At 42.4% G+C, this 26661-nt stretch overlaps 2 protein-coding genes across 8 annotated transcripts in view; one reads left to right on the top strand and one right to left on the bottom strand.

Annotated features, from left to right (window-relative positions):
- Positions 1-21240, bottom strand: part of LOC128340765 (elongin-A-like) — a 32275-nt gene extending 11035 nt beyond the window's left edge. The window contains exons 1-4 of the mRNA XM_053286388.1: positions 21070-21240; positions 9904-9960; positions 5887-5999; positions 328-1063 (exon numbers count right to left, since the gene is read on the bottom strand). Of these exons, the coding sequence (XP_053142363.1) occupies positions 328-1063; positions 5887-5999; positions 9904-9960; positions 21070-21147 (984 nt within the window). The 5' untranslated portion in view covers positions 21148-21240. The remainder of the gene's footprint in view (positions 1-327; positions 1064-5886; positions 6000-9903; positions 9961-21069) is intronic.
- Positions 17646-26661, top strand: part of KLHL31 (kelch like family member 31) — a 32503-nt gene continuing 23487 nt past the window's right edge. Inside the window, exons 1-2 of one of the 7 annotated variants that reach the window (XM_053286381.1) lie at positions 17646-17669; positions 26353-26404. The gene's annotated coding sequence lies outside the window, so the exon portion shown is untranslated. The other 6 variants (XM_053286379.1, XM_053286385.1, XM_053286380.1 and 3 more) reach the window with 6 other exon arrangements.

Here is a 26661-nt window from a genome sequence, read left to right as displayed (position 1 = left end):
TGCCTAGAATTCTGTAATGTATGATTACAGGAAAAATATACTGGATGGGTCAGGAGGAAAGACATGCTATGGCTCCCTACCATGCACAGGAGAAGTCCAACAAGTTAGGATAGCATTTAATTCAGCTCACAGACACATCTAGTTACAGATATTTGATCAGTTTCTTCAGTCTCTAAAAGAGGATATTTAGTACAAGTCAGAAGACTAGCAATGATTACTACTGGCTGTCAGTTACATTCTACAGAGTTTGAATAGAAATTGCGGCAATTAGATAAAGTGAATAAAAATCATTTGAATGGACAGCTTCCAGGATTGAACAGTATTTACCTTTTTACTGGGAGTTTCTGAACAATCTTTCACTTTTAATTTTTTCCCTTCTTTCTCATCAGCAGCAGACATCACACTTCTCTGAGATGCTGAGTAAACTTTTTTGTTTGTCACTGGCCCATTTGCAGGACAAGCCTTCCTCTTTCTTCTACATAAAACCTGGTCATAATTAAGGTACGATTCAAAAGACATTGTAGGAGGCTCAAAATCATCACCGCTGGGAGACTTGACTGGGCTTTTGGACCTAGAATTCAATTTCAATGTTGTTTTTGGCTCAGTGTCTGTTTGCTTAGCTGATGGATTCACACCAGATTCCTCTGCTTTTAAGAATGATGAATCTTTTCGGCTAGCTGTAGAGGAATGGTCTTTTTTTGAACTTTTGTTGATGCCTAGAGAGGAGCTGTGCTTTTCTAAAGATTTGTCTCTCTCATTAGTTTCTTTGCAGATGTGTTTGATACTGTCCATTTCTTGGCTTCCAGAGGAATTCTTACACATATTTTTGCTTTGATCTCTACTTTTGCACTTGCTAAAGGAGCCAAAATCTTTGTCTCTTTGCTTCTCTTTTAAGCCAGGTGCTTTCTTTTGCTTATCAGATGGAAAAGATATGCTTTTGAAAACTGATTCCGAGACCTGGGACTTTTCAGAGTTGTTGTTCTCCTTTGAGCTCGATGTTCGTATATTTCTATTTGAAATTTCTTTTGTATTTTTAATATGATGTTTTCTTTTAGAGGGTGCACTAAAATAAAGGAAATGTATGACTAATTTAATAGTAAATGTAAGCAACTTCCTTTATACATTTTTTACATCTGCAGAAATGAAAGCATCTAATTAATGCATTCTAAGGAATGAACAATTATTAGAAGACATGCCATTAAACAGGTTTTGTGCAAACACTTCCCCAGTCTATTATTATTAAGCTGAGACATTCAGAGTTTTAGGACAACCTTTCCCTGTTGCTCCTGAAAGGGGTAAGAACATACTACAACATAAGGCATATTATTATTATTATTATTATTATGAAGCAGCAGCAGCAGCAAGCAGCAGCAGCAGAGGAGAGGGAGAGTCCCATCCAGTGCTGCCTGGGGTGAGAGAACAGGTGGGTGCTGTGGGCTCTTTCTGCTGAAACCTGCCTGCTCCTACTTCCCCTGTGGGGCTGCTGCCTGCTGCCTCTGTGTAATGTGTAGTAGTGTGTGTGTGTGTGTGTGTGTGTGTGCGTGTGCACGCGTAGGATTGGCACCAGCTCCTGAGTGACTCAGCAGTTCCTCGGGTCACCTGCTCAGCTTTGGGCTTTATAGGAACACTGCCTGTGGTGGCGGGCCCACCAAAGGGGCGACACCAAAGGGGGTCATCCCTTTGGGGGAGCCACTTTGGGGGATAATGAGGGTGAGGGCCTGGCTGTTTGGCTCAAGATCCCACGTGGGTGTATAAAGGAGGGTGGGTATTAGAATTGAGCTTCTCTTTGAAATCTTGGGTGAGTTGAATTTTAATGTGTCTGGATCTGTCTGGAAATGGGGATATGGGGTGTATCCACTGATTATGGGGAAGCTATTCCTGTGGTGGTGGAAAAAATAACATTGACAGGTCAGCAGGCTGTTTCAGGGGAAGCAAAATCAGAAACTTAATTGCTGTCTCCCCTTCTGGCTGTCCTGCCAGCTCTTTGACCTTGGAAAGCAATGCTAACCACCTATAGAGCCTCATCTTGCTTCTTTGTAATGTCAAGTTGGTCCAGAATAAACCTGAAATCATCCACAATTTGATTCTGGATGAAGGGACTGATCTGGTATGTATTACAGATACTTGGTTGGGGGAGGCTGGTGGCCCAGTCTGGTCCCACCTTCTTCCTCCAGGGTACTCTTGAGGAGCAGGGGAGAGGAAGTGGGCGGGGAGGTGGAATGGCTGTGGTCTACAAGAACAATCTCTCCCTTGCCAGGATCCCTGGCAAAGTGTCTGACCATATTGAATGTGTCTATCTAAGTTTGGGGACCAGGGATTGACTGGGACTTCTGTTGGTAAACCGATCACCCCGCTGCCCAGAGTCCCTAACTGAGCTAATGGACTTGGTTTTGGGCTTGGCGTTGGAGTCTCCCAGACTTGTTGTACTGGGAGACTTCAATGTTCACTTTTGGACCAATTTCTCTGGGGCGGCTTGGGAGTTCATAGTGGCCATGAAGACTATGGGCCTATGCCAGGTGGTCTAGGGACTGACGCATATTGCTGGTCACACACTTGATCTAGTCTTTCAATCTGAACAGGGTGGTGTTCCGTGGGTGGGGACTCCGGTCATTTCCCCATTGTCATGGACGGACCACAGTCTGGTTAAGGTTGGACCCACAACCACGTTGCACCTCCACAGGGGCAGGGGGCCCATTAGGATGGTCCATCCGAGTAGGTTACTGAATCCAATAGGATTCCAAGAAGCCTTGGAGGGATTTAGTGTTGGCTCTGCTGGTGACCCTGTCGACACTCTGGTGGAGAATTGGAATAATCAGTTCCCCAGGGCAGTGGACACTATTGCTCCTAAGCGTCCTCTCCGACCTGCTTTGAAACTGGCCCCTTGATACACAGAAGGGCTGAAGCGGTGAGGTAGATGATGAGAGCACAAGTGGAGGAAAACTCAACTCGAATCTGACATAATATTACATAGAGAGCATTTGAAGATCTATGCTCAAGTGATACATGCGGCAAAGAAGTGATTCTTTTCCTCCCATATTGCGTCCGCAAGTTCACATCCAGCAGAGTTGTTGAGGGTCGTGAAGGGGCTAATGTGCGCCCCTTCCCCCTTGAATCAGTACTTAGAACCAATAGTTACTCACTGTGATGTTTTTAATGCATTCTTTGTGGACAAAACCTCTCATATTTGATTCGACTTGGATTCAAACTCCACAATTGTTAGAGAGTCTAATGCCGAGGTGTCCAGCAGCTCTTCTTATGTGATGACCCTGGATCAGTTTCAGGTTGTGTCTCCTAAGGAGGTGGACAAGTTGCTTGGAATAATGCGGCCTACCACCTGCCCTCTTGATCCTTGTCTGACATGGCTTATACCATCTGGCAGAGAGGCTGTTGTAGAGGCCCTGGTAGAGATTATAAATGCCTCTCTGAGGAAAGGCAGGATGCCTCCTTGTCTTAAGGAGGCAATCATTAGACCGCTTCTGAAGAAGCCTGCTTTGATTCCCTCAGAGTTTAATAATTACAGGCCTGTCTCCAACCTTCCATGGTTCAGCAAGGTGAAGGTGGTGGCCTCCCAGCTTCAGGCGGTCTTGGAGGAAACTGATCATCTAGACCAGAGATTCTCAATGTTGTGTCGGGACCACAATCGGGAGCTGGGGATTATGGGAGTTGAAGTCCAATAACATCTGGGGACCCAGCATTGAGAATCCCTAATCTAGACCATTTCAAATTGGCTTTCAGACAAGCTATGGGGTGGAGACTGCCTTGGTCGGCCTGATGGATAATCTCCAATTAGGAATTGACAGAGTGAGCTTTACTCTGTTGGTCCTTTTGGATCTCTTGGAGGCTTTCGATACTATTGACCATAGTATCCTTCTGGAATGTCTGAGGGGATTGGGGGTGGGAGCCACTGCTTTGAGGTGGTTCCACTCCTGCCTCATGGGTGGATTCCAGATGGTGTCCCTTGGAAACTGTTCTTAAAAATCTGGACTTTCGTATGGTGTCCCTCAGGGCTCCGTATTATCTCCAATGTTGTTCAACATCTATATGAAACCACTGCGAGAGATCATCAGGGGATTTGGTGCAGGGTGTTATCAATATGCTGATGACACCCAAATCTATTTCTCAATGTCAACATCATCAGGGGAAGGCATAGCCCCACCAAATGCCTGCCTGGAGGCAGTAATGGGCTGGATGAGGGATAACAAACTGAGAATGAATCCAGATAAGAGGTACTTATTGTGCAGGGCTGGAACTCAGGAGACAGTTTTGATCTTCCGGTTCTGGATGGGGTTATGCTCCCCCAGAAGGAACAGGTACACTGTCTCGGGGTGCTTCTGGATTTGAACCTCTCCCTGGTGTCCCAGGTTGAGGCGGTGGCCAGATGTGCTTTTTATCAGCTTCAGCTGATACGCCAGCTGCATCCGTTTCTTGGGATGAGTGACCTCAAAACAGTGGTACATCTGCTGGTAAGCTCTTGGCTGGATTACAGCAATGTGCTCTGTGTGGGGCTGCCTTTGTATGTAGTCCATAAACTGCAGTTGGTTCAGAACACAGCATCCAGGTTGGTCTATGGGTCATCTAGGAGAGACCATATTACTCCTGTCTTGAAGGAATTGCACTGGCTACCAGTACGTTTCCGGGCAAAATACAAGGTGCTGGTCATTAACTATAAAGCCCTAAACAGCTTAGGCCCTGGGTATTTAAGAGAATGTCTTCTTTGCCATGTGTCCCACCGCCTGCTAAGATCATCTGAAGAGATTCACTTGCAGTTGCCACTAACACATATGGCGCCTACTCGGGAACGGGCCTTCTCTGTTGCAGCCCCTGGACTTTGCAATGTGCTCCCTGTTGAAATAAGAGCCTCCCCATTTCTGGCAACTTTTTAAAAGGCATTGAAGACACATTTATTCACCCAGGCTTTTAATTAGATTTATAGGTTTAAATAATTTTAATATTGGGTTTAAAATGTTTTTAATATTTTAAATGATTTTAATTGTAAACTGCTCAGAAATACAAGTTTTGGGCACTATAGAAATATTTTAAATAAAAAATAAGCAAACATCAAAGTTACAAAGGCATCAAGAGAACCAGAGCAGTGAAAGAGTAAACAAATATTTGCTAATATTTTTATTGTGTGTCTCTCTCTCTCTAGATAGCAGCCTGCTCTTTTTTCTTTTTTACACCTTTGTAAAATTGAGTCAATGGTGGCCCCCTCTAAAATGAGAGATATCTAGGACAATAGAGAGGTCAGCAGCACGTTGTCCAAATCTCACATCATTATGTAGCAATCAGTTACATATCACAATAATAATAGTTGGAGCGATATCTTTGTGAGCTGAAGGAAGATCGTGCTATTTAGGGAGAGGAGAGGACTTGGCATTTGTTTGGAGCTGGCATGCACTCCAGGGGCCCGACTGAGCAGGGACAGGACCTATTTTCTGGCCACTCTCTTTGGGTAAAACTATGGATCCATTGACAGAGGGAATAGAACCACAAGTAACTAAAAATATTTTTAATTTTGTAATAATGTGCTAAAAATTGACCCCGGCCCCTGCACACCAAGTTGTGGGTGGTTCCAGCCCACTAGGGTATTTGAGTTGTGCAGCCCTGCACTAAGGTAAGGGTGTAATTACTGGAAATTAGGTGGAGACACCTTCCATAAGCTGCAAGTACAGCTTTTCAAGATAGCTCAAAGGGCTATAGTGGGAAGGAAGGAGCAGGGAAAGTGCCTTGCATACATTTTGTTCTTCTCATGCACCATGTTTTACAGAGTTCCGATTTTCAGGCACACCTAAACATAGATCGTGCCATTTAAGATCATACTTGATCTGAAATAAGATATATATAAAAAACAGTTTAGAGTAATTCCACATTTTGGATTTCACCTACCTTGCATTGTCTTGAGGGACAAGTTTTTTCCAATGACTTATCAGGGATTTTGCTAGATTACCCACATCATCATGCCTTCTAAAGCTGTTCACTGTTTTCCCCACTCCCGTTTCCTAGTTGAAACAATGCACAGACAGGAAAGCACAATAACCTGAATATACCATTTACTAATCAAGGAAGATGTTACACTCCCAATTCTGCTCTCTTTTTTTAAAGAAAAAGCATGCATACATTTTTTTCCTTTTTGAGTAAGTATGATGCAAGATGTAGTAATTAAAAGCTAGAGACCAATCACAAGCAGCTTTTGTTGTTTTTGATTGTTGTGTCCTCATGGATTTTGCTTTTGATTTTGTTGTGTCCTCATGGCTTTGACTTCCATTTATCGTTATGCAATGAACAGAAGAGAGCTAATTTAATCATAGGTTATTTGCTATTTTTTCCAGCTGACTGGAGCTGGATTCCCAACCATGGGTCATTGTGGCTAGTGATAAGAGTTGGAGTCCAGAGTGAGACCTTGACATGCCAGATTGCTACTGCCATGATAAGCAAAACAAAGGTTGGCACAAACCCACACCTTGCTTGCTAGCTCTGCAGTGCTGCAAGAAAAGACAGCAGCAGTGGCAATGTGGTCTGTTAATGGCATGTGCAGAAACAGAATTGTCTCCCCAGGGACTTTTACACACAGCAGGTTTACAGGGATGCTTTACTGCTAACTCGAAGTTGTCCCAAAAAACTGCTGCAAAGAGTGGATTTTTTTTACCCCCGATATAAATCGGGCTACACAATAAGGCGCAGTGAAAAACTCCAATTGTGTGTGAACTGCTCCTGATAACTCACAGGGACTGTGAAAAACTTCCTGCTCTTGTTGATCCTTGATCTTCTGGTGTGTGCATGCCCTCTGGAGACCAGAGAGTACATTGCCCACTTAAGCTTGAACAAGGGACTGAAGTCCTTAACTGGCAACCCAATCAAATAATTACTTATGGGCGCTTTCCAGACTAGCTGCTGGAACAGCTGCAAAATGCCTCCATTCGGGCAAGTTACATGTAAACAGCAGGGGGAGCAGTCTTGCAGCAACTAACAACCCCAAAAAACAGCAACTTTTTCACACCAGATGTAGGACGTCCTTGCTCTATATAGCAGCGATTAAATTTGCAACAAGGCATTGGAAGTGTGAACGGCACCCTGCTGTCCGCGTAGGGACTGTGGTGTCATGACACAGGAAGTGTGGAAGCACACTTCCGAGGTACATCCTGACCTCGTTGTAGGGTCTAGTCTGGAAAGCACTATGGACAGATATGTGGGAAATGGCTCTTACAATTCAATTTTTTTTGGTGCGGGGCGGGGAGGCACTTTGATAATAATATCAACAAGATCTGTGCCATTCAAATAAGTGGAAAGCATTTTGTGTAGCTAGGGGTGTACGTCAACATTCTTGGTGGTTCAAATTTGAACTGAACCGCTGGTCCATGAACTGGTTGAACTGGGCCAAACTGGTTCAACCCAGTTCAACCACATGAATCAAACTGAGTTCATTAGAACCGGCCAATGGTTCGATTCATGTGGGTCGAGCCAGTTCAGCCCAGTTTTAGGGGAACTGCTTGTAAAGGAGAATCTGATGATGATTCCCCTTTACAAGCAAAGGAGATTCCTATCTCTAAAGAGATTCAAAAGGCAGGTGTGGAGATGGGCGAGAAGGCACCTTACTTCCAGCAGCACACCGATGCCGGCAGCTCCTCTAGGCCCCACAGATGCTCCCACCCTACAGTGTGGGCTGGCAGCGGCCTGGTTCTGGCTTCTGCTAGCTCATGCTGCTGCGGGGGTGGGGTGGGCACCAGTGGGCTCTAGAGGAGCTGCTGCCACAAGGTGACTTCTCACCCACCCTCCCTTTTAACCCCTTTAAAGATAGGAATCCCCTTTGCTTGTGTCAGGAACCCACCCTGATGTCCTTCCCAAGTCCAGGGCGGTGATTTGTTTTATATCATTTGATATCAACTTGGTCTCTATGTTCTGGGGATTTATTAAGTTATTACTTTCTTTCACTGCCACCATATGATTATTACCTTGCTCTTAGTACTTAATTCCTTGGTCACATAGCCTTGTGAGCACAGGATAGGTGTATATGTTCAGTGAATTTAAAAAAAGAAGGCTTAAAATGTAGAATAAAGTATAAATAAGGTTATTGTTTACAAAAGATTGAAATAAAAATTTCTGCAAGGCAGGGCACATCAACTACTCTACAATCTTGTTAAATAAGACAGCTGTTGGACTCTCAGCATTTTCCTTTATAATTGCAATGCTTAGGGAGGTATGTAACTTAGGACAGAAGTATTTAAACTTGGTTTGCAGACTTGGTAAAATAACCTAGACCTTTCTGTGTGTTACCAGGAATTTTAGCTTCTGAGCACCTTTCTCACTCAAAGTTTCTTTCCCAGGCTTAACACTCCCGATTTCTAGAGCACTGCACCAGTGTGCTGCTAGTTCTAGTCACCACACATTCACTGACCAGATCTCTCACAAACACCTGAACAATCTCCTTTATTCACTTACCACACAAAATCAATCTCTCAGCTACATTCTGTCCAACCTCTCTCTTAACTCGCAGCTCCAACTCTCTCTCCAATTGTCACCAACAGTCTTTATAAGTGTCCAAATGGGAGAGTGTACATTCTCAGCAGTCATGATTTCTTGACAGCTCACTCAAGTCCAGCTTCCAAGATTCTCCACTCAACATTTTCCTGACTTCTGTAGCCAAGATCCAGAGGTCGGGGGCAGGGGGATGAATCTTTTTTGGAGAATGTTGGGAGTAGAATGCAAGAACTTGACTTGGATGAGTTCAGACAACATGCCCGCCAGGAGCATGGACTCCTGCGCCCGTATCCCCCAATATTTCTTAAACTTCCAGATTAGGTGGTGGTCATATGAACCTGCCCTGTGTAAGCCACTTGGGAATTTTTTGAGGGGTTGAAAACTGGAATATAAATATCATTCATTCATTCACTCACTCACATAGTCAATACACAGGACAATGAATTGCCAAGTCTTTTATACCTTCATCAAACATAACATGGAAGCAAGCTCCATCAGTTTGAGCCGGACATAAGATTCCTGCCTTATGCATATATGGAAAGGTCAGTTGTAGAGCACTTGCTTTACATGCAGAAAATCCCAGAGTCAGTCCTTATCCCGTTTATAAAGAGCTTTCTCTTTTATAGCTGCTTCCTTCATACACGCAAAGAAGAACTATGTAGATTTAACTAAAGGTTTATTCAGCAACTCCCAGGGGCTGAGCCACCATTAGGCAAATGGGACCAAAGAACCCAGGCCGCTGCCCCTCAAGGGCCATGCCCCCCACAAGGGCCATGCCCCCCACATCTGATGTCAGGGGTGTGATTTCTTGCTCCCTGTGCGGCCCTGTTTGGGAGCAAAATTGGCTAGCACTGCGTTTGCAGCGTGGCCGGAGCAACTCTCCCTGCCTTAAAAGACAGTGCTGGCCGATTGAGCTCCTAAATGGGGCCGCTTGGCCCCGTTTGGGAGCGAAACTATGCCCCCGCAGACATAGGGGCATGGCTAAATGCTCACTATGCCCACATCAGATATGGGGGCATGGTTAAACGCTCACTACACCCATGTCAGATGCAGGAGCAGGGGTGGGGGTGGGGCATGGTGGAGGCAGCACCTGGGCTGCTGCTGGCAACTGCATTTTCTCCTTGACCTCCCTTTTCCTTTCTGACTCCAGCCCTCACACTTTCTACAGGATCCAAACAACAAAACAGAAAAGATAACTAGAAAGAATAAAACACTTTCTGGTAGCATAGTTGGAAAAGATCCCCTTCTAAGCCCCTGGAATGGAGAGCTCCTGCCCATCAGAATAGACTGGAAGAAGTGGACCAATGATCTGACACCTCTTATGTTCCTTTAATGTAGGGTGCTAGCATCTGTGGATGCAACAACTTATGAGGAAGAAACTGAAGCCTTCATGGATCAAATGACAGCCCATGCTTGTCTATCACTTACCACCAGGATGTCCAGGGATATTTCTAAATCCTGAAGTCCTTTGAGTGCTTTCATAATCTGAAACAGAAGCATATATGTATAATCACATATAATTACAGTATTGTTTGGTGCTCCCCAAGTGGTTACAAATTCAGGGCGGCTTTACAAGCTTGGTTTTCTTATGACAAGAGAGTACTAGAGACTAACTGCAGTTCTAAGCATGCTGACTCACAAGTTCATGCCTCAGAAGTCAGTGGGACTTACTCTCTAGTAAGTGTGTTCAAGTAGGAAGCCTTCAATGGCCCTTCATAATGTCTCTTTACAAAATATACATGTCAAACAGATAATGGGGAAGCGGGCAGAAAGACAGATCGACCGTGCTAGAGCAAGACCAGGATTAGTTCCCCCAAATAAGGAGCACTGTCCAGCATTTCAAAGTCTTTGTGCCAACCTAAAACCTCTCAGCAACTTTTCCAAGCTCAAAAACACAAACTCTTCTCTTTGCCCTTGACCAAAAAACACACACAAAAACCTGGGCAAACTATTCATTTGGGGGCCCTCCTGAGTATGTGCATGCAAGATATTCCAAGAGCATGTAGCAGCCACCAGGACCTTATTGTTCAATTGCAAGTGTCAGACTATACAATAATCTAGAGCAACATCCTTCGTTGCAGGGCCTGGAAGCTAGAGGCAGCTCCCATTAACCCTAGGAGTGGTTCTCTAACTGTTGATTAAGCATATGCAAAGCTTTGGCCAAAGCCCAATACTCTGTTCAGTCCCCTGGCAACATGAAAACGTGACTGCCCACCGTGCAGTGATGCACTTTGCCCAGCACGAGTCAGGCTGTTTTAAGGAAAGTTAAGCCAACTAGTGCCATCTTGAAAGGCTTGCACATAACATGAGGAAGTGTAGTCCTTCCCAATGCTCTCCCCATAGAGCTCTATAGGAAAATTGCTGTGAAGGACTACACTTCCCAGTGCTCTGTGCACACCTTCCAAGATAGCACCAGGACTCAGCAGGGACTGTATCTCTTAAAGGGCCTCTCACTGCTAGGAAAAATGCACCACAGCACAGAGGTCAGCACAGTGAGAAATGGCTTTCTCTCACACTGAAAGTTCTTTGCCAAAATGGTCAGCACTTGAAAAATAGTGAAGATCATTGATCTAGAGAGAGGGGAGCCATTTTAGCCAAGTAAGGACCGGGTTGATAAAAGCATGATTAAAGACTGTCAGACTAGTGACACCAACTTGTTAAAATTAAGTGTATTGTTGACAAAATGTAAGGGAGCAGACTAACAAAGCTGGGCAGAACATTTTTTTTAATCTGGAAAAAGTAATTTAGTGTAAAAGACAGACTATTAGCTGCAGGTTCACGCTCGGCAGAGCTATCCCGGGTTGTGAGGAGTTTGGTTCCTCCTCCTTCTGCTTCCAATCAGTCCCCGAGGTTGCTCTGCTGTGATGCCTTTAATGGGTTCTTTGCGAATAAGATCTCCTGTATTCGGGCTGACTTGGACTCCACTATTTCTTCAAGGTCTATGGAGGAGGTGTCCAGCAATCCTTCTTGCAGTATTAGATTGGATCAGTTTCAATCTGTGACTACTGAGGATGTGGACAAGCTGCTTGGGGCGGTACGGCCTACCATCTGTTCTCTGGATCCTTGCCCGACTTGACTGCTTCTATCTAGCAGGGAGATTGTTGGAGATGGCCTAATTAATATCATAAATGCATCGCTGAGGGAGGGTAGGGTGCCCCCCTGCCTGAAGGAGGCAATGATTAGACCACTCTTAAAGAAGCCTTCCCTGGACCCCTCAGCGATGGACAGTTACAGGCCAATCTCCAGTCTCCCTTGGTTGGGCAAGGTGATTGAGAGGGTGGTGGCTGACCAGCTCCAGGCAGTCTTGGAGGAAACTGATTATCTAGACCCATTTCAAACTGGCTTTAGAACGGGCTATGGAGTTGAGACAGCCTTGGTCGGCCTGATGGATGACCATTACCGGGAAATCGACAGAGGGAGCGTGACTCTGCTGGTTCTTCTGGATCTCTGGGCGGCGTTCGATACCATCAACCATGGTATCCTTCTGGATCGCCTGGGGGAGTTGGGGATAGGGGGCACTGCTTTGCAGTGGTTCCGTTCCTATCTCTCGGGCAGATTCCAGATGGTGGAGCTTGGTGACAGTTGCTCCTCAAAACGGGAGCTGTTATATGGAGTCCCTCAGGGCTCCATTCTGTCACCAGTGCTTTTTAACATCTACATTAAACCGCTGGGTGAGGTCATCAGGAGGTTTGGTGCTGGGTGTTATCAGTATGACACCCAAATCTACTTCTCCTTTTCATCTCCAGGAAATGGCACTCATTCTCCAAATGCCTGCCTACAGGCAGTAATGGGCTGGATGTGGGAGAACAAATTGAAGCTGAATCCAAGCAAGACAGAGGTGCTCATTGTGGGGGCTCAGAATCTGAGGGGTGAGTTAGATCTTCCTGTGCTGGATGGGGTTACACTCCCCCAGAAGGAGCAGGTGCGTAGCTTGGGAGTACTCCTGGACCCAGGCCTCACCCTGGTATCTCAGGTGGAGGCCATGGCCAGGAGTGCTTCCTATCAGCTCCGGCTGATTCGACAGCTGCGCCCATTCCTCGAAGAGGATGACCTCAAAACAGTGGTGCATCAGCTGGTAACCTCCCGGCTTGACTATTGCAATGCGCTCTACGTGGGGCTGCCTTTGTACGTAGTCCGGAAACTTCAGTTAGTTCAGAATGCGGCAGCCAGATTGGTCTCTGGGGCAACCCGGAGAGACCATATGATGCCTGTTTTGAAACAGCTACACTGGCTGCCAATATGTTTCCAGGCAAAATACAAAGTGCTGGTTATTACCTTTAAAGCCCTGAACGGCTTGGGTCCAATTTTACATGATTCCCACCGCACGTTAAGGTCATCTGGGGAGGTCCGTCTCCAGTTGTCACCGGTTCGTTTGGTGACGACTCAGAGGCGGGCCTTCTCTGTAGCTGCTCCTGGACTGTGGAATGCACTCCCAGTAGAAATTCGTAATCTTGATTCTTTACTGTCCTTCAAGAGAGCCCTTAAAACCTATCTGTTTGCCCTGGCCTTTCAGGGTTTTTAATCAGTTTTAATTGTTTTAATACCTGGTTTTCAGGGTTTTAATTGTTTTGATAGTTTAATTGTTTTTTAAGTTGTTTTAAATTGGTATTTATATCTGTATCTCTGTTTTAACTGTTTTTAATGTTTTCTGTTTTAATTGTAAACTGCCCTGAGCTATTTCGGAAGGGCGGTATATAAATCAAATCAAATCAAATCAATCAATCAATATTAGGAAATATTTTTATTATTTACAGCTTGTTTAGCAACTTCAGTCATATTGCCTTTTCTCATAGGTGTTTAGAGAACATTTAGCTACATAGAAGAATGCTTTGTGCATATATTTTTAACAAGAATAAAATGGGAAGAGGTACATTAAACCTAGGCATTTATTTTTAAAAATGTTTGAAGCAAAGGGGCAGCATGTGCAATTATTTTGGGATGGACTCAGTAGATTATTTTAAACTGTTAGGATTCCTTAGAAGAACCCTTAAAAAGAATCATCATTTTCTGTACATCACTGTTTTTGCAGTGACCGCAAAAACTAAGCTGAAATTTTAATTAGTTCTAGGGTATAAATAAGATCTTCCTAGAGCCAACAGAAGTTCCAGGTATAGCTAGCATTCTAATTTTAGAACATTAACATATAAATCTGCCATTCTAAAAGGTAACAGATTTTTTTCGTTCTCACCAGGATGATTTGTTCTATTACTAGTTTCTGAGAGACAGAGAATATACAATTAGCAAGATTAGTCTGAAATTAGGTCATCATTTCTAAACATGCTTGGGGTCAGAAGACACAGAGGCTCAGTAACCAGGAGCTCCGTCCTGGGCTTAATCTGGCTCTTGGAGTCATCAGGCCATCTGGTCCCAATCCCCTCAGAGATGGGGGTGTATGATTTGGAGTGCTCTGTTTGGATGAATGATGGTTGGTTTTGTTTGTTTGTTTTAAGTATTATGGAGTGTCACACCTTCAGCAACAGGGCTTGGCAGGAGAGCAGTTTGGGGATGGGGCGTTTGGCCTGTATCCCTTACTTTTTCCATGAAGTAGCCATTCAGCAAAAGTAGTTACTCACTGCTTTCCCGCAGTGTGGACACAGAGAAAGCACAATAAAGTTATTGGAATACAAACAACTTGTATTGTTGGTTAATGTATTAATTATATTGAATATATTTAGGATTGTGGGCCTTTTGCAGACAGGGATCCATCTTATTTATTAATTCTCTATGTAAACTGGTTTGGGGACTTCTGTTGAAAAGCAGAATAATAAATATCTTTAGTAGTATATTGATTAAGTCAATAACATGAAGTAAGCGTTCCCTGGACAAATATACTGAAATCTTATTATAGCCTATTATAAAGGTTTTAACTTTTGAAGCCCTAAGTGGCTTGAAACCAGGCCGCCTGAGAGAGCACCTTGTCTCATATGTCCCAACTTGTTTCTTAAGATCTTCTTCAGAGGCTCTGCTGCGGGTTGCCCTGCCAAATGAAGAGAGGCAGGTGGCTACTAGGGAGAGGGCCTTTTTGGTGGTGGCACCCCATATAGCGAAGCTCGCCTGGCGCCGTCACTTGGTGGCTCTTCTGTTCACTCAGGCTTTTAAAAATTGATTTAACAAAAATTTTTAAAATGTTTTGCATTTTTTCTATTTTAAACAGTAATTTGTTTTATGTTTTCATTGGATGTTTTTATTGTGGTGGTGTTGTGAGCCGCCAGGAGAACAATTTGTTATTGGACGGCTAACCAAGTTTTATTATTAATCTATCCTATGTGTCCTCCTGTTACATTTTGGGAGAGGTTAAGAAAACCCTGTCCCTTTATTACTGAAAGCCAACTACTGATTGTATTAGTAATTTCCACACAGAAAAGGCCATCCTTTTAGGGGAAGTGCCTTCTGCGCTCTCTCTTTCTCTCTCTCAAGCAGGGAATAGCTGAGTCGGCAATGAGATCAGTTGCTATGTATGGGGAATACCAGAGAACAGACAGCTCCATTTACTTTGGACTATAAATGGGTAGCGTGAATGCCAGTAGCTAGACTGGGCAAAAAAAATTAAAAAGCTGACCTCACACTCTGGACACTCACAGGAGAGATCAAAACCTGAACAGTATTTACCCAACTTCCTACACATAAAGCCTTTTCATGTAGGAAAGCACATACCCACCATGGCCAAATTACACAAATGCTGAAAAACAGTGATTGGAGCCTAAGAAGCCATATGCAGTGCCCCAGACTTCTAGACTCAATGCAGCTCCCACATGCAGTAAAGATCTTCTTGTGCAGAAAGTCTCTGTTGATTGTGTATAATCCCACAGCACATAAATATTATTACCACTGAAAGGATTGTCACTCCTTAATTTTTATGGATTGTGCATACTTTGAAAACTTTGCCTAGAAGAGGAAACTCGTCAAGGTTGGAAGTTGTCCTTTTTTTGGTGAAGGCAGCGGAGAGAATGCTCAGCCCAGTTGCCATCAGTTTCAAAAATATGGGCTTAAGGGCTGAAAAGGCTTCTGGTGGTGACCAATAACAGCAAAGATTTAAGAGAAAGGGCAAGTCATTTTGCAGAAAGAGAATGCAAAATGAAGAGTGGGAATGAAGAGGAGACACTGCCAAGGCCTCTCTTGGCGGAAACAACTTCTTTCCACTCCCTTGGAGGGTGGGGATCAAGAACAAGAGATAAATAATGTGTTCTGGGATCTCTTATATCAAGAAAATAAGAAACAGTAAGATCCCTACCATGTTATATACAAGCTATATAATGAAGAGTATAGCACACATTAGTTTAGTATCATTTTATAATCAAAGATACTCAACCTAAAACAGAACAGTTCAACCAAAGATGAGAAAGTGTTGTGAACAAATGGGCTGGCCCATACCCCCATACCCGTCTCCCCGCACCAAGTGAACAAAACCACACAAAGCTCTAGGGTTAGAGGCATGAATTTTGAGGGGAATTGTGGGAAATAGGTGTGTGCGCATCAAGAACACACACACTAGACTAGAGTGTGCTTACTTTGAGACATGGCTGTAAAAAATGCCTCTGAGACTGCCTAATTGCCTCTTAGCCATCTGGCCAGTTTCTTCTCTTTTATATGTTTATTGCTCTTAAGATGTGTTATTAGAATAGCTGAGCCAAGCTCCATCCTTCAGCTGGAATTCACATCCTCTTTTTTTCTCCCTGCCTGCCTCCCTTCCACTCCCCTCATCCATCTATCTATTTCTCTAAGGCGTATCCATTGCTAATTCCATGTATGGCAGCTCTCGCGAGAGTTCACGAGCAAGCTTCCGGCGGCAGAGAGGAAAGTGGCACCAACGGCAGACAGGCTTGCGGGTGAGGCAGGAAAGAAAACAGCAGTGGGGTGCAGATGCTCTAGAGGTGCAGATGCTCTGCGCCAGGCCCAGCTAGTTCGGATTTATTGCAAAAGACCACTCTGCAGAGATACCGGGGGCTTTTGCTGTTCAGGGACAATGGTTTTTGGGTGGCAAGCAGGAGCTAGCAGAGGGAAGGCCTCTGTGGGGTGAAGGCCTTTGATATATAACATTGAAGAAGGGTACAAAAAACAAACAAACCAGCATGCTGGAAAGTGGAGGACAGGAATGCTGGAATGAAGCAAGGGGAAAGCTCCTCACTTTGCCAAACTGTGGGCTCCAGAGGGCCTCCACTATTTTTTTATTTTTTGGAAGCTGCTTACCCAAAGCATCAGCAGCCCAGCAGTTGCCCAGGTATGATATGGAAAATGGACGCTGCTCTAATCTCTCCTCATCCCTTTCTCCTCGCCACCACCACTTTAAAAAAAAGAAGTCCCCATCCTGGTTCTGGATAGTTGGACTGTGAGCTGGAGGAGAGGAGAGCTGGTCTTGTGGTAGCAAGCATGACTTGTCCCCTTAGCTAAGCAGGATCTACCCTGGTTGCATATGAATGGGAGACTAGAAGTGTGAGCACTGTAAGATATTCTCCTTAGGGGATGGAGCCACTCTGGGAAGAGCAGAAGGTTCCAAGTTCCCACCCTGACTTCTCCAAGATAGGGCTGAGAGAGATTCCTGCCTGCAACCTTGGAGAAGCCACTGCCAGTCTGTGAATACAATACTGAGCTAGATAGACCAATGTTCTGACTCAGTATATGGCAGCTTCCTATGTTCCTGGTCAATTATAATTATAATAATTGCTTTTTATTATACACTTTTCTTTTTTTGATCTAAATAAATGCATAAATGAGTTTGGTGTGTGTTTCTTGCGTTTTGCTCCAAAATAGCCAACACAAATATGGAACCCAAGCGAGGCTGTGCCAGACTCCTAGTACTTATGCAGAGCATGTTCAGATGGCCCTAAGAGTACCTGGAGCACAACAAAAGCTACATATGTTGCAATGGAGAAATAGTGAAGTCCATTGTATGGAAAGTAGGGATGTGCATGAACTGCAGTTCGAGCACTTTTGGGGAAGAGCAGGTCCTTACTTGCTCTCTGCTGCTCCATGCAGCTTCTCCTGCTGGGGCAGCACACATCCCAATAACCCCCCCCCCCCCGCACAGTGCCAGCATACACATAGCATCTGTGCAGGCATGGACACCATTTGCCTAGTCAGCAACACAATTAAATATAGATTCTTATTAACAAGTTAGGATTAGCTTATTAGAATGTCACAGTCGGTTGGATCTCCCAGTATATTTTCCAGAAGTAACAGAGGTGGCTGTGCACATTGTGAGTATTATACAAGCTTTTTGCTTGACTTTTTATAATATGTTTATTTGAGATAGGTTGCCTTTGTATTCATTTTTTGGGGGGAGGGGCGGTTACGTAAAGTACTTAAGTGTTTATAGAAGATAGTGTTAATCTGTCTTCTTTACCCGAGTATTTCTTTACCTGATTATAATGCTATAGTAATAAGCTGGATGTTTTTTGAAACAGAGATTGTTTCATACTTTGAGTTTTGTACAAGCTTTTTGCTTGACATTTATAACATGTTATTTATAACAAGGTACCTTTATATTGGGAATTTTGAGAGATATCCTCATTAAGTATATTCACATGAAACATTATTACAACCCAAGAAAATAATGTGAATTTTTTATATTTCTTGGAAGATTGGACTGAGCATTGGGACTACTGCTGTCAAGTTTATGGAACTTTTCTAAGATTAGATTGACTTTACTAGCTAATGCTTCACTGATCTTAGCCTTCTACACTTGACAAAGACCAAGATAGAAGTCACTGGGTCATCGTTGTAGATTTGTGGACTTGTATGAAATAGACTATATTACTTTCCATACAATAGACTTGATCATTACTCCAGCACAATACATTCAGCTTTATCAATGTGATTTCTAATTGTCATCTTTGAACTTTTGTACTATCTCAGGTTGAGAGCATCTTTGATGATAAAACTAGACTAAACTGATTTGTTGTATACTCTTCATTATATGGCTTGTACATATCACGGTTGGGAATCAAGATCAGCCACTGCAGAAGCATTTCAGAGATGAGTCCTTCCCAGTCTGTGTAGGAGCAGCCTGCAGTCACTACCAAAAGGCCTCAGCAGTAGCACCTCTGATTCCACCCCCCTGAGGATGGGAGGGGGAGAGGAGCTACAGCTTCAGCTGCTGCAGTAGCCATGTGCCCAGTAATTCCTTTAGGAAGTCAACAGAGCATCCTGAGGATGGTGCTGCCTTGCCCCTGCCCCAGCCTTGTCCCAGGGCTCAGTGCAACCTCCCACCAGCCCTGACATTGCCTAATACAATTTGCTAATTAAGAAGGGTGTCAGCCCTATAAACCCTTAAATAGACACAACAGGGGTAGCCTACCTGATGTTTTCCAGCTTCTGTTGGACTAAGCTGCAATTGGCAGATTTGTAGCTGCGGATGATGGGAGTTGTAGTCCAACAGCTGGAAAGCCTCAAGTTGGCCACCTCTGATACAAAGATTATAAGCATGTTGCGTATTATCCTGTTTGTGCTAAGCTTGTGCAAGTCATTACTATCATCATCATTATAAAGATGTTCAAGGACTGAAACAGGTTTCCATGTAGGACTGAAATGGGACACCAGATCTCCTGCAACCAAATGTAAGATTTTATCCACTGGATTGCAGCATACCATTAAATATGTACTGCACCACAGGAGAATGTGGGAAGATCCACCTTTCTCAGCAGACAATCTTAACTTCAAAATGTAGTTCCTTCTAGCACTAAAGTACTTGCTAATAAGTTTACATAACTGCATACAGGTATATGGAAGCCTTCATTAAACACAGTTTCATATTCATCCTCCTCCTCCTCCAGCAATAAGCTACAGGGAATGCGATTTGGCTAAAGTTGAGAACATTTAAGTCACATGGAAGAGCTCCAAGCACAAACTTTATTTTTTCCCTATTTAAATAGGACTTAAAAGTCACAAGTGTAAACCTGGCTGCATTGTGCTCCTTCTGGGTTCATCCTCAACTATTAAAAAATGATATGTTTAGTAGAGACCTCTCTATACCAACCTGAATATGACAGGCACTGTTGTTAATACTCCTGTTTTCAGGACTCCCATTCATGGTATTTAACTCTGCATAAGTTGCATAAAATATATTCTAATGTTCCTGATTGATGTTGAAGGGGTGCAATGCCAAATTAGATGCATGGTTTCTAGCTGTTTTCTATGATTAACATTTTTGGCTGAAAAATTTTTAAGATTACTCATGAGGTCATTGCATTTATGTAATTGCATCCTATTCTAAGAGAAGTATTTTTTCATGTAAAAATGTACAATCATACAAACTGTATGACATTGTAGCCAATTTAGGATATATATTTAAATTATTTCTTTTTGGCAAATAAAATGTATATTGCCTTGAACTGGAAAAAAAATTATAGTACTACCAATCCCTGAATGGCTTCAAAATAACTGGCAAAATAGCTTTGTTAATGAAATCAACACATTTTTTGAGACATTGCTTTAGGAAACCAACTGATGGACTTATTGCAAAATGGTCATTGTGTGTTATGTTTAAGTAATTTTCATGATAATCTTCAATCATATGTTTATTTTTAGTGTTATCATATCTGGGGTGTGTGTGTGGGTGTGTGAGCACGAGAGCGAGAGCGCCTATTTTATGACCAGTCTACTCTCAGCACACTGGACAGTACATGAAAGCAACTTTACTTCAGGCCTGCAATTCTAAGCATATGTACCAGTTCATAAAGCCCCACTGAACACAGTGGGTTATATCCAGAGGGATAAAATCAGTCATACCCAAGTCCCTGTGAGATGGATGGGACTTAAGCTAGTCACAACTAACTAGTCTCATTGGTTTCAGTGGCTCTTAATAATTACTAACTCTCTTTAGATACAACCCAGTGAAATCTACTTTTGAGGAACACATGCACATTCATCACTTGGTGGCTGCAGCATCAAGCAGGAATTTGTGCAAACGAACCACCACACCGAGATAATGAACCACCACTACAAATCAAACTTTCATCTCCTTCCAAACATAGTGCTGTCAATCAAGTCACTTCACACATATTGTAAATAATTAGCTATATAATAAACAAGGCAGTGTGGTGCTTTTGGTTAATCCATTCCTTGATCCAGCCAACTTTTGAATGTGCTTTAGTTACTTTTAGTTAACTTCAGTCCTAGAGCAGAGGTGGGGCTAACAACCAACCAGGAGCAAGAGTACTGAAAGCAGTCTGCACTTCTCTCTGTACATAATATCTATTTCATTAAAGCATTAATATTCCTCATTCCATTCCTGTCTTATCTTTTCATACCACAACTGTTTCCTCTGAATTCTATAGATAGGTGCAGAGAAGAACATACAATCTAGTTTATATAGCTGGCCAACTTTGTTTTTGTTTGTTTGGCTTACTGAATTATCAGAGCCTTGAGTATAATACTACATCTATAAAAGTATCCAATCAGAAACAAGACAACTGTTTGAGGTAAGTGCTAGCTGTGATTTTGTCCGATAGACTTTTCATACCTGTCTGGCACATGTTACTTGAACACAACAGAAAACTGGTTTCCTCCTCTTCTGTCCCCTGTATAACAAAGAAACCCTTCCCAAAGGACAAGATATAGTCTTATGGAAGTGGAAAGAGATGAAGAAAAGTTAAGTACCTTTTGGGTATCCTGGGTATGGCTGAGACGGTTTTTCAATTTTATGACCCTTTGCAGCATACACCCAGGGTCTGCCATAATAGCAAAGCTTGCAGGATCCACCAAGAGATCAGGTTACCTAACTGGGGTAGCTTGAGAAAGCCTGCATATCTCATTGGACCAGACTTTCCTCCAGCTGACACCTCTTATAGCAGAGCACTTAACACTATAGGGTCTTGGCTAAGCCTCTCATGTCTTCTTTAAAACCAGGGTGAGGGAATGACTATGTAGAGAGCATTCTGTTTCTGTGTAACAAACCAGTTATACAAAATATTCTTCCATCTGTCTCATAAAATATCTCTCTGGGGATGGAATTTGCCCACCATGTTGAACTGTATATGTATTTCTATATGGAACAGTTCCATTGTATATGTATTTGCTATCTAGAAATAGTCAAGTAAGGGTAAGATAGTGCTCCTCCCATTTCTCAAAGTTTTAATCTCCTTGGATTCTTTTCTTTTCTAAAAATAGGTATTCAGGCCATGATCCTCTAAAAACTTCCCAGGTGTTTCACTGGTCATTGTGTTACTTGTATACATTGAAAGTTTTTGCAGGACTGAAGTCCTTGCCTTTGTTATAGCATTGGACTATATCCCCTTGTGTGGTCCTAATTTGACCTCCCATGCTATGTTGTGCTAAGTTCTCTCCTAATATCATAATTTTTAGAATGATGTTGACAAACAAAGCAGGAACTGTGTTGTATTTTCCAATAATACCAGATACCAGACTACTATTTTATTTCACAAGGAATACACAGGTACTGTATTTAATTTTTCTGGAGACTTTCCATACCCTTCCCCAACCTAACACTTATTTTGTTAGCAAATAATGTTCCTAAAGATAATAAAAGTATCCTTGATCAAAAGCTATTTGGGAGAATGTCTAAGAATGCATGTAAACAGTGCAAAGGCAATAATAATAATAATAATAATAATAATAATAATAATAATAATAATAATAATTTATTATTATTATTATTATTATTATTATTATTATTATTATTATTATTATAGGCGTCAATTAAAGATACACTTTCCCCTCCACTGTAATCTCTATTTTGAGAAGTTATTTTAAAATTGAAATTTATTGTCCTATTTGCTTAATGTTATAGATACTGAGTGCCATCATGCCAATGGTGTTTATGTAGTGTTTTACAATTTAAAACAATCCAGAAAACCAGAGGCGTATCTAGGGAAAATAGCGCCTAGGGCAAACACTGAAATTGCGCCCCCTGTCCAAGCATCTGACACCCATCTTTTAGATAACTTTACCATAATATCAGCTCAAAAATACAAGTCAAGCTCGTTAATCTTTTAATATTTCAAAAACTATTTAGCAGTGGACTTAGCCAGACCAAAAAATGCTGGAAAACTACAAATTTCAGTATGTGGGGGCTCATGAAATACCCAAATACTATGTGGAGATGTACTTGGAAAACTAAACAGAAGTGCCTGTCTAATTCTCTACTATGCATTGTAGCATCACCATTACATAAGTTTTAAAAATCAATGGAGAATTTGACTTTTCCCAGATACTCTGTAAATAATTAAAGGATATGCAGAGTAAACTGTGTCACTGCTTGGAATATATTCTAGTCTTTCAGAAAGACAGTTAAAATGAGAGAAAGAGAGCAAGAAACTCCCAGTGGGCCTTAATATTAAGGGTTTCACACTGATTCAAAGACAAACTCACTATTAAAAGCCATATTAGCAAGACATCACATTTAACTCACTTATCACAAGAAGCAAAGTAAGAGCAAATGAATACAATCCTAGCTCTTAAGCGTCAGCTCAGTATTCACAAGCCCTGATTCTCTGTACATAGTGCCAATCTGAATATGTGTACAGTGTCTTATATTATATTTTTATTATTATTATTTTTACCCGTAGCCCCTTTGGGGGGCTTCCTAAAGGCTGGGGGGGTTTGCAAAGATTCCCCCTCACCCCGCTGGCCTCTAGGGCCTCGCAGGGACCATTTGAGCATGTGCAATGGCCATTTTTAAAAATAATCTTTTTTTTAAAAGGCCACTGAAAACAAAATGGCCACCGCGCATGCTCAAATGGCCTCTGCAAAACCTGGCATGACCTAGAGCCTCACAGAGGCCATTTGAGCATGCACGGTGGCCATTTTGTTTTTTGCAGCCATTAAAATTTTTTTTTAATTTTACAAAATGGCGCCCCCCTTCAAGTGGCGCCCGGGGCACGTTCCCTGCCTGCCCTACCCCTAGATACGCCCCTGCAGAAAACTACTCTATGACCTTAGAATTGCCCCTTATTTTGTGAAGCTGTGTCCCTATTTTTGCCTCTTTGTGATTCCTTGTGCAAAATTTTAATGTGAGTTGCTATCTATCTATCTATCTATCTATCTATCTATCTATCTATCTAGTGTAATCTAGGCTTCACACATGTTTAACAGTGGCTGGGAAGCAATCATTGATATGAGAATTGGTTGTTGAAAGTGTATCCCTGATTTCACCTGTGACATGTTGGAGAGTATGATCTTTGCTCATCTGTGTTGAAAATCTGGAATAATGTGCTCTGCATGTACTGTATTATCTGCTTTCCATTTGTTGCATGCCTTTAGTCAGAATTGTACACCATGCCGCCCAGTTGCTTGTCCATACCCCTGCACATTCACATTCCCTATTTTCATGGATAAAATATTAGAAGGTATGGAGTGATCATATGGAAGATCCCCTGATCATAATGATATCCATTGCTTTTTCTATGGCAATCATTTTCCTTGTGCAGTACGCCCTAGTAATTCTTCTTCCACGGCATTGGAAGGAAAATCCACTACATTTTTATATTAGTAGTATTGCCATCTTTTCTTTTCTGGTAGAATTCCTGTGCTTTTAATAGATACCCACTAGGCAGAAATTTAACAAGTGAAGCGCTCTCCATTACAGTACTTTTTTCTTAGGAAAAAGCAGCATGTGCTGAATTTCTGCTGATGACACTATTAAATGAAGCGCTGCTAACTGAGCAGAGACACCTTTCAAAGTGGTGCTTCTCTTATATTGAGCAGGGGGAGAGTAACTGGCCCTATCTGTCCTGAGAGCAACCGCCCTGAACCATTTTGGAAGGGCAGTATATAAATCAAATAAATAAATATCCAACCCCAGCACAGCATCCCTCCAGTGGCTGTTGCTGGTGCCTACCATATGTTGCTCTTTAGATTGTGAGCCCTTTTGGGAGAGGAAGGGAACTATCTTATTTATGTATTATTTATTTTTCTAAGCTTTGAGAATTTTGTTGAAGAGCGCTATACAAATATTCATAGTAGTAGTAGTAGTAGTAGCAGTAAATGCACAGGAGCCCTGGCAGAAAAAGGAATTGGAGCAATGCTAATTATTGAAGGGAGGGGTTTTCGTTTCTCCCCATGGAGACAACTGCAATGCATGATTAACCCTGCAGTTAAACGGGTATCTCTTTGACAAGCAGGATCACCCTTGCTCTGGGGACACATGCTGTAGAGGTGAAAGGATTCTCTGTCAATTCAGTTTTGCAAAAGTGCCAACATATGTCAACTCTCTGGCCATTTTGTTTGTTTATATTTAGGATACATGTCCGCTGGAAATTACATTCAGTTTACAACAGTTGCTGAGAGGGTAAACAGTTTGCAGTTGCTGTTACCAGTAGTTGCAAAGAAATGCCTGTGATCTGTGCAAAAACTGCTTTTGACCTCTGTTGACCTATGAAAGAGGAGGCACTGCCATGACCCACTTAAGCACTGGCTCACACTGTTTGCCATCCAGAGGCCACGTGATCCTTTCTCAATGGTTTTGTTAGATTCTCAGAGGGCTTTGGCATAAAGCCCTCATAGATTTCCAGCCACACTAATGACTGTAAACAAATAAAGCTCCTTTTGGTTGTTTGTAGGCATCACTAGCATTTTCAGAGCTCTTTCCTCCAGCCCTCTGGCGATCCAAGGTCCAGTAGCTGGATAACTTTACAAATGGAGGAGAAAGGCCAGGGAAGAAAGGAGCATTGCTGGGTGCTGTGTTCAGAGAGCCACATATATGTTTATGTGCTTACAGGTTCCTCCTCTATTTTACTTTTTTAAACAAATTAAAAACCAGTTTAAAACTTCAGGGATGGAGAGCCAACACACATGCTGGACTCAACTTTCATCTCCTTTCTGAGAGGGAGATTTGGATTTTCCTAGGTTGCATGCCAAAACGTGCAGTGACGTCCTACAAGACAGACAAAAATAATGTACATACACTGCAGTAGTGATGGAACAAGCATTCCAACAGCACCATCCACCATGTAAAACCTGTTATATCTGTACTGCTTTCTATTACTAAAATTATAGATAGACAATAGCAACTTCTCACAGTTCAGGATGCTATATGTTTCTGAGGACTCTGGCCCCTAAAAGAGTCCTCTGGGCCTCTGGGGTATTTATTAGGACAAGGGTAAAGCCGTCAAATTAATCACACACCCCAGGACTTTTTCACTAAAGAAGCAGGCAAAGCCCTTAACAGATAAAAGTATCCTAGAATGGTCGGTGGAAACACAGTCACAGGCTGTGTTGTGATGCACATGTTCCATGACCCCAATTTCTTCTTTCTCAGTTTTCAATTTTTCTCAGTTTCCCCATACAGATAGGGAAGTAAAATATATTTGTTTCCTGCACTTCCTGCTCACCTAACCTGAAACCATCAGTACTAGTAGGTAGTGGGAGCCTCTAGATGTTGCTGAACTACAGCTCCCATCATCCCCAGCCACAATAAATTGTAGCTGAGGCTGATATAAGAGTTGTAGTTCAACAACATCTGAACTGAAAGGGTAGTGAAATATGTTTCTGACTCTATTCACATTTGTGAAAGGACTCTCAACTTGTGCTTACTTTGAGCTATTATATTAACATTGTCTTCTATCTGTTCATGTTTTTATGCATGTTTTGCGGGGCTTTTTGGATTGTTTTACCTTGAGCCATGCTTTTATTGTGGTTTTTTTTTTTTAAATGAATCTAAAGTTATCTTGAACTATGTTTTATGTTTTTATGCCAGATTGTTTCTTACTGTGTTTTCATACCTGCCAACATGTCCCTATTTTCCCAGTCAGGTGTTTGTGAAAATAGGGACATGTTGGCAGGTCTGTGTTTTACCTTGAACCATATTTTGTGGGGTTGGTTCTAATTCCCTTTGTACTCTTCAGTTTATTGACCTTTTATTTTGCTGATCAATAGACTGTAATAATAAAATTCTGTTCTATTGTTGTGTACTACTTCTTTAAGAGCCAAAGCCATGTGGGAGAAGTGAGGAAACAGTTTTGCTGCTGAAGCCTGTGTGAGTATTTGGGACCTATATGAACTCCTCAAGGACTGATCAGTCTTAGGCCAGATGCACTTGAAACTGGAGTCAGTCTTTAGATAAGTTGTGTTTTCTTTATGCATTGAGCTTTTTTACGGAGTGGTAAGTAATACATTGTTGAGCTTTTAGAAGGTGTCTGGTGTGTGCTGATGTTCTCACATATCTAATAGTTGTTACTGTGTTTATGATGCTGCTTTTATTATTAGGACTGCCAACTGACTCGGAAAAAATAT

The sequence above is a fragment of the Hemicordylus capensis genome, chromosome 1 (assembly GCF_027244095.1).
Source record: "Hemicordylus capensis ecotype Gifberg chromosome 1, rHemCap1.1.pri, whole genome shotgun sequence".
Lineage (NCBI taxonomy): Eukaryota > Metazoa > Chordata > Lepidosauria > Squamata > Cordylidae > Hemicordylus > Hemicordylus capensis.
The sequence above is the reverse complement of the archived record's forward strand: the minus strand, read 5'-3'. Positions and strand labels throughout refer to the sequence as shown.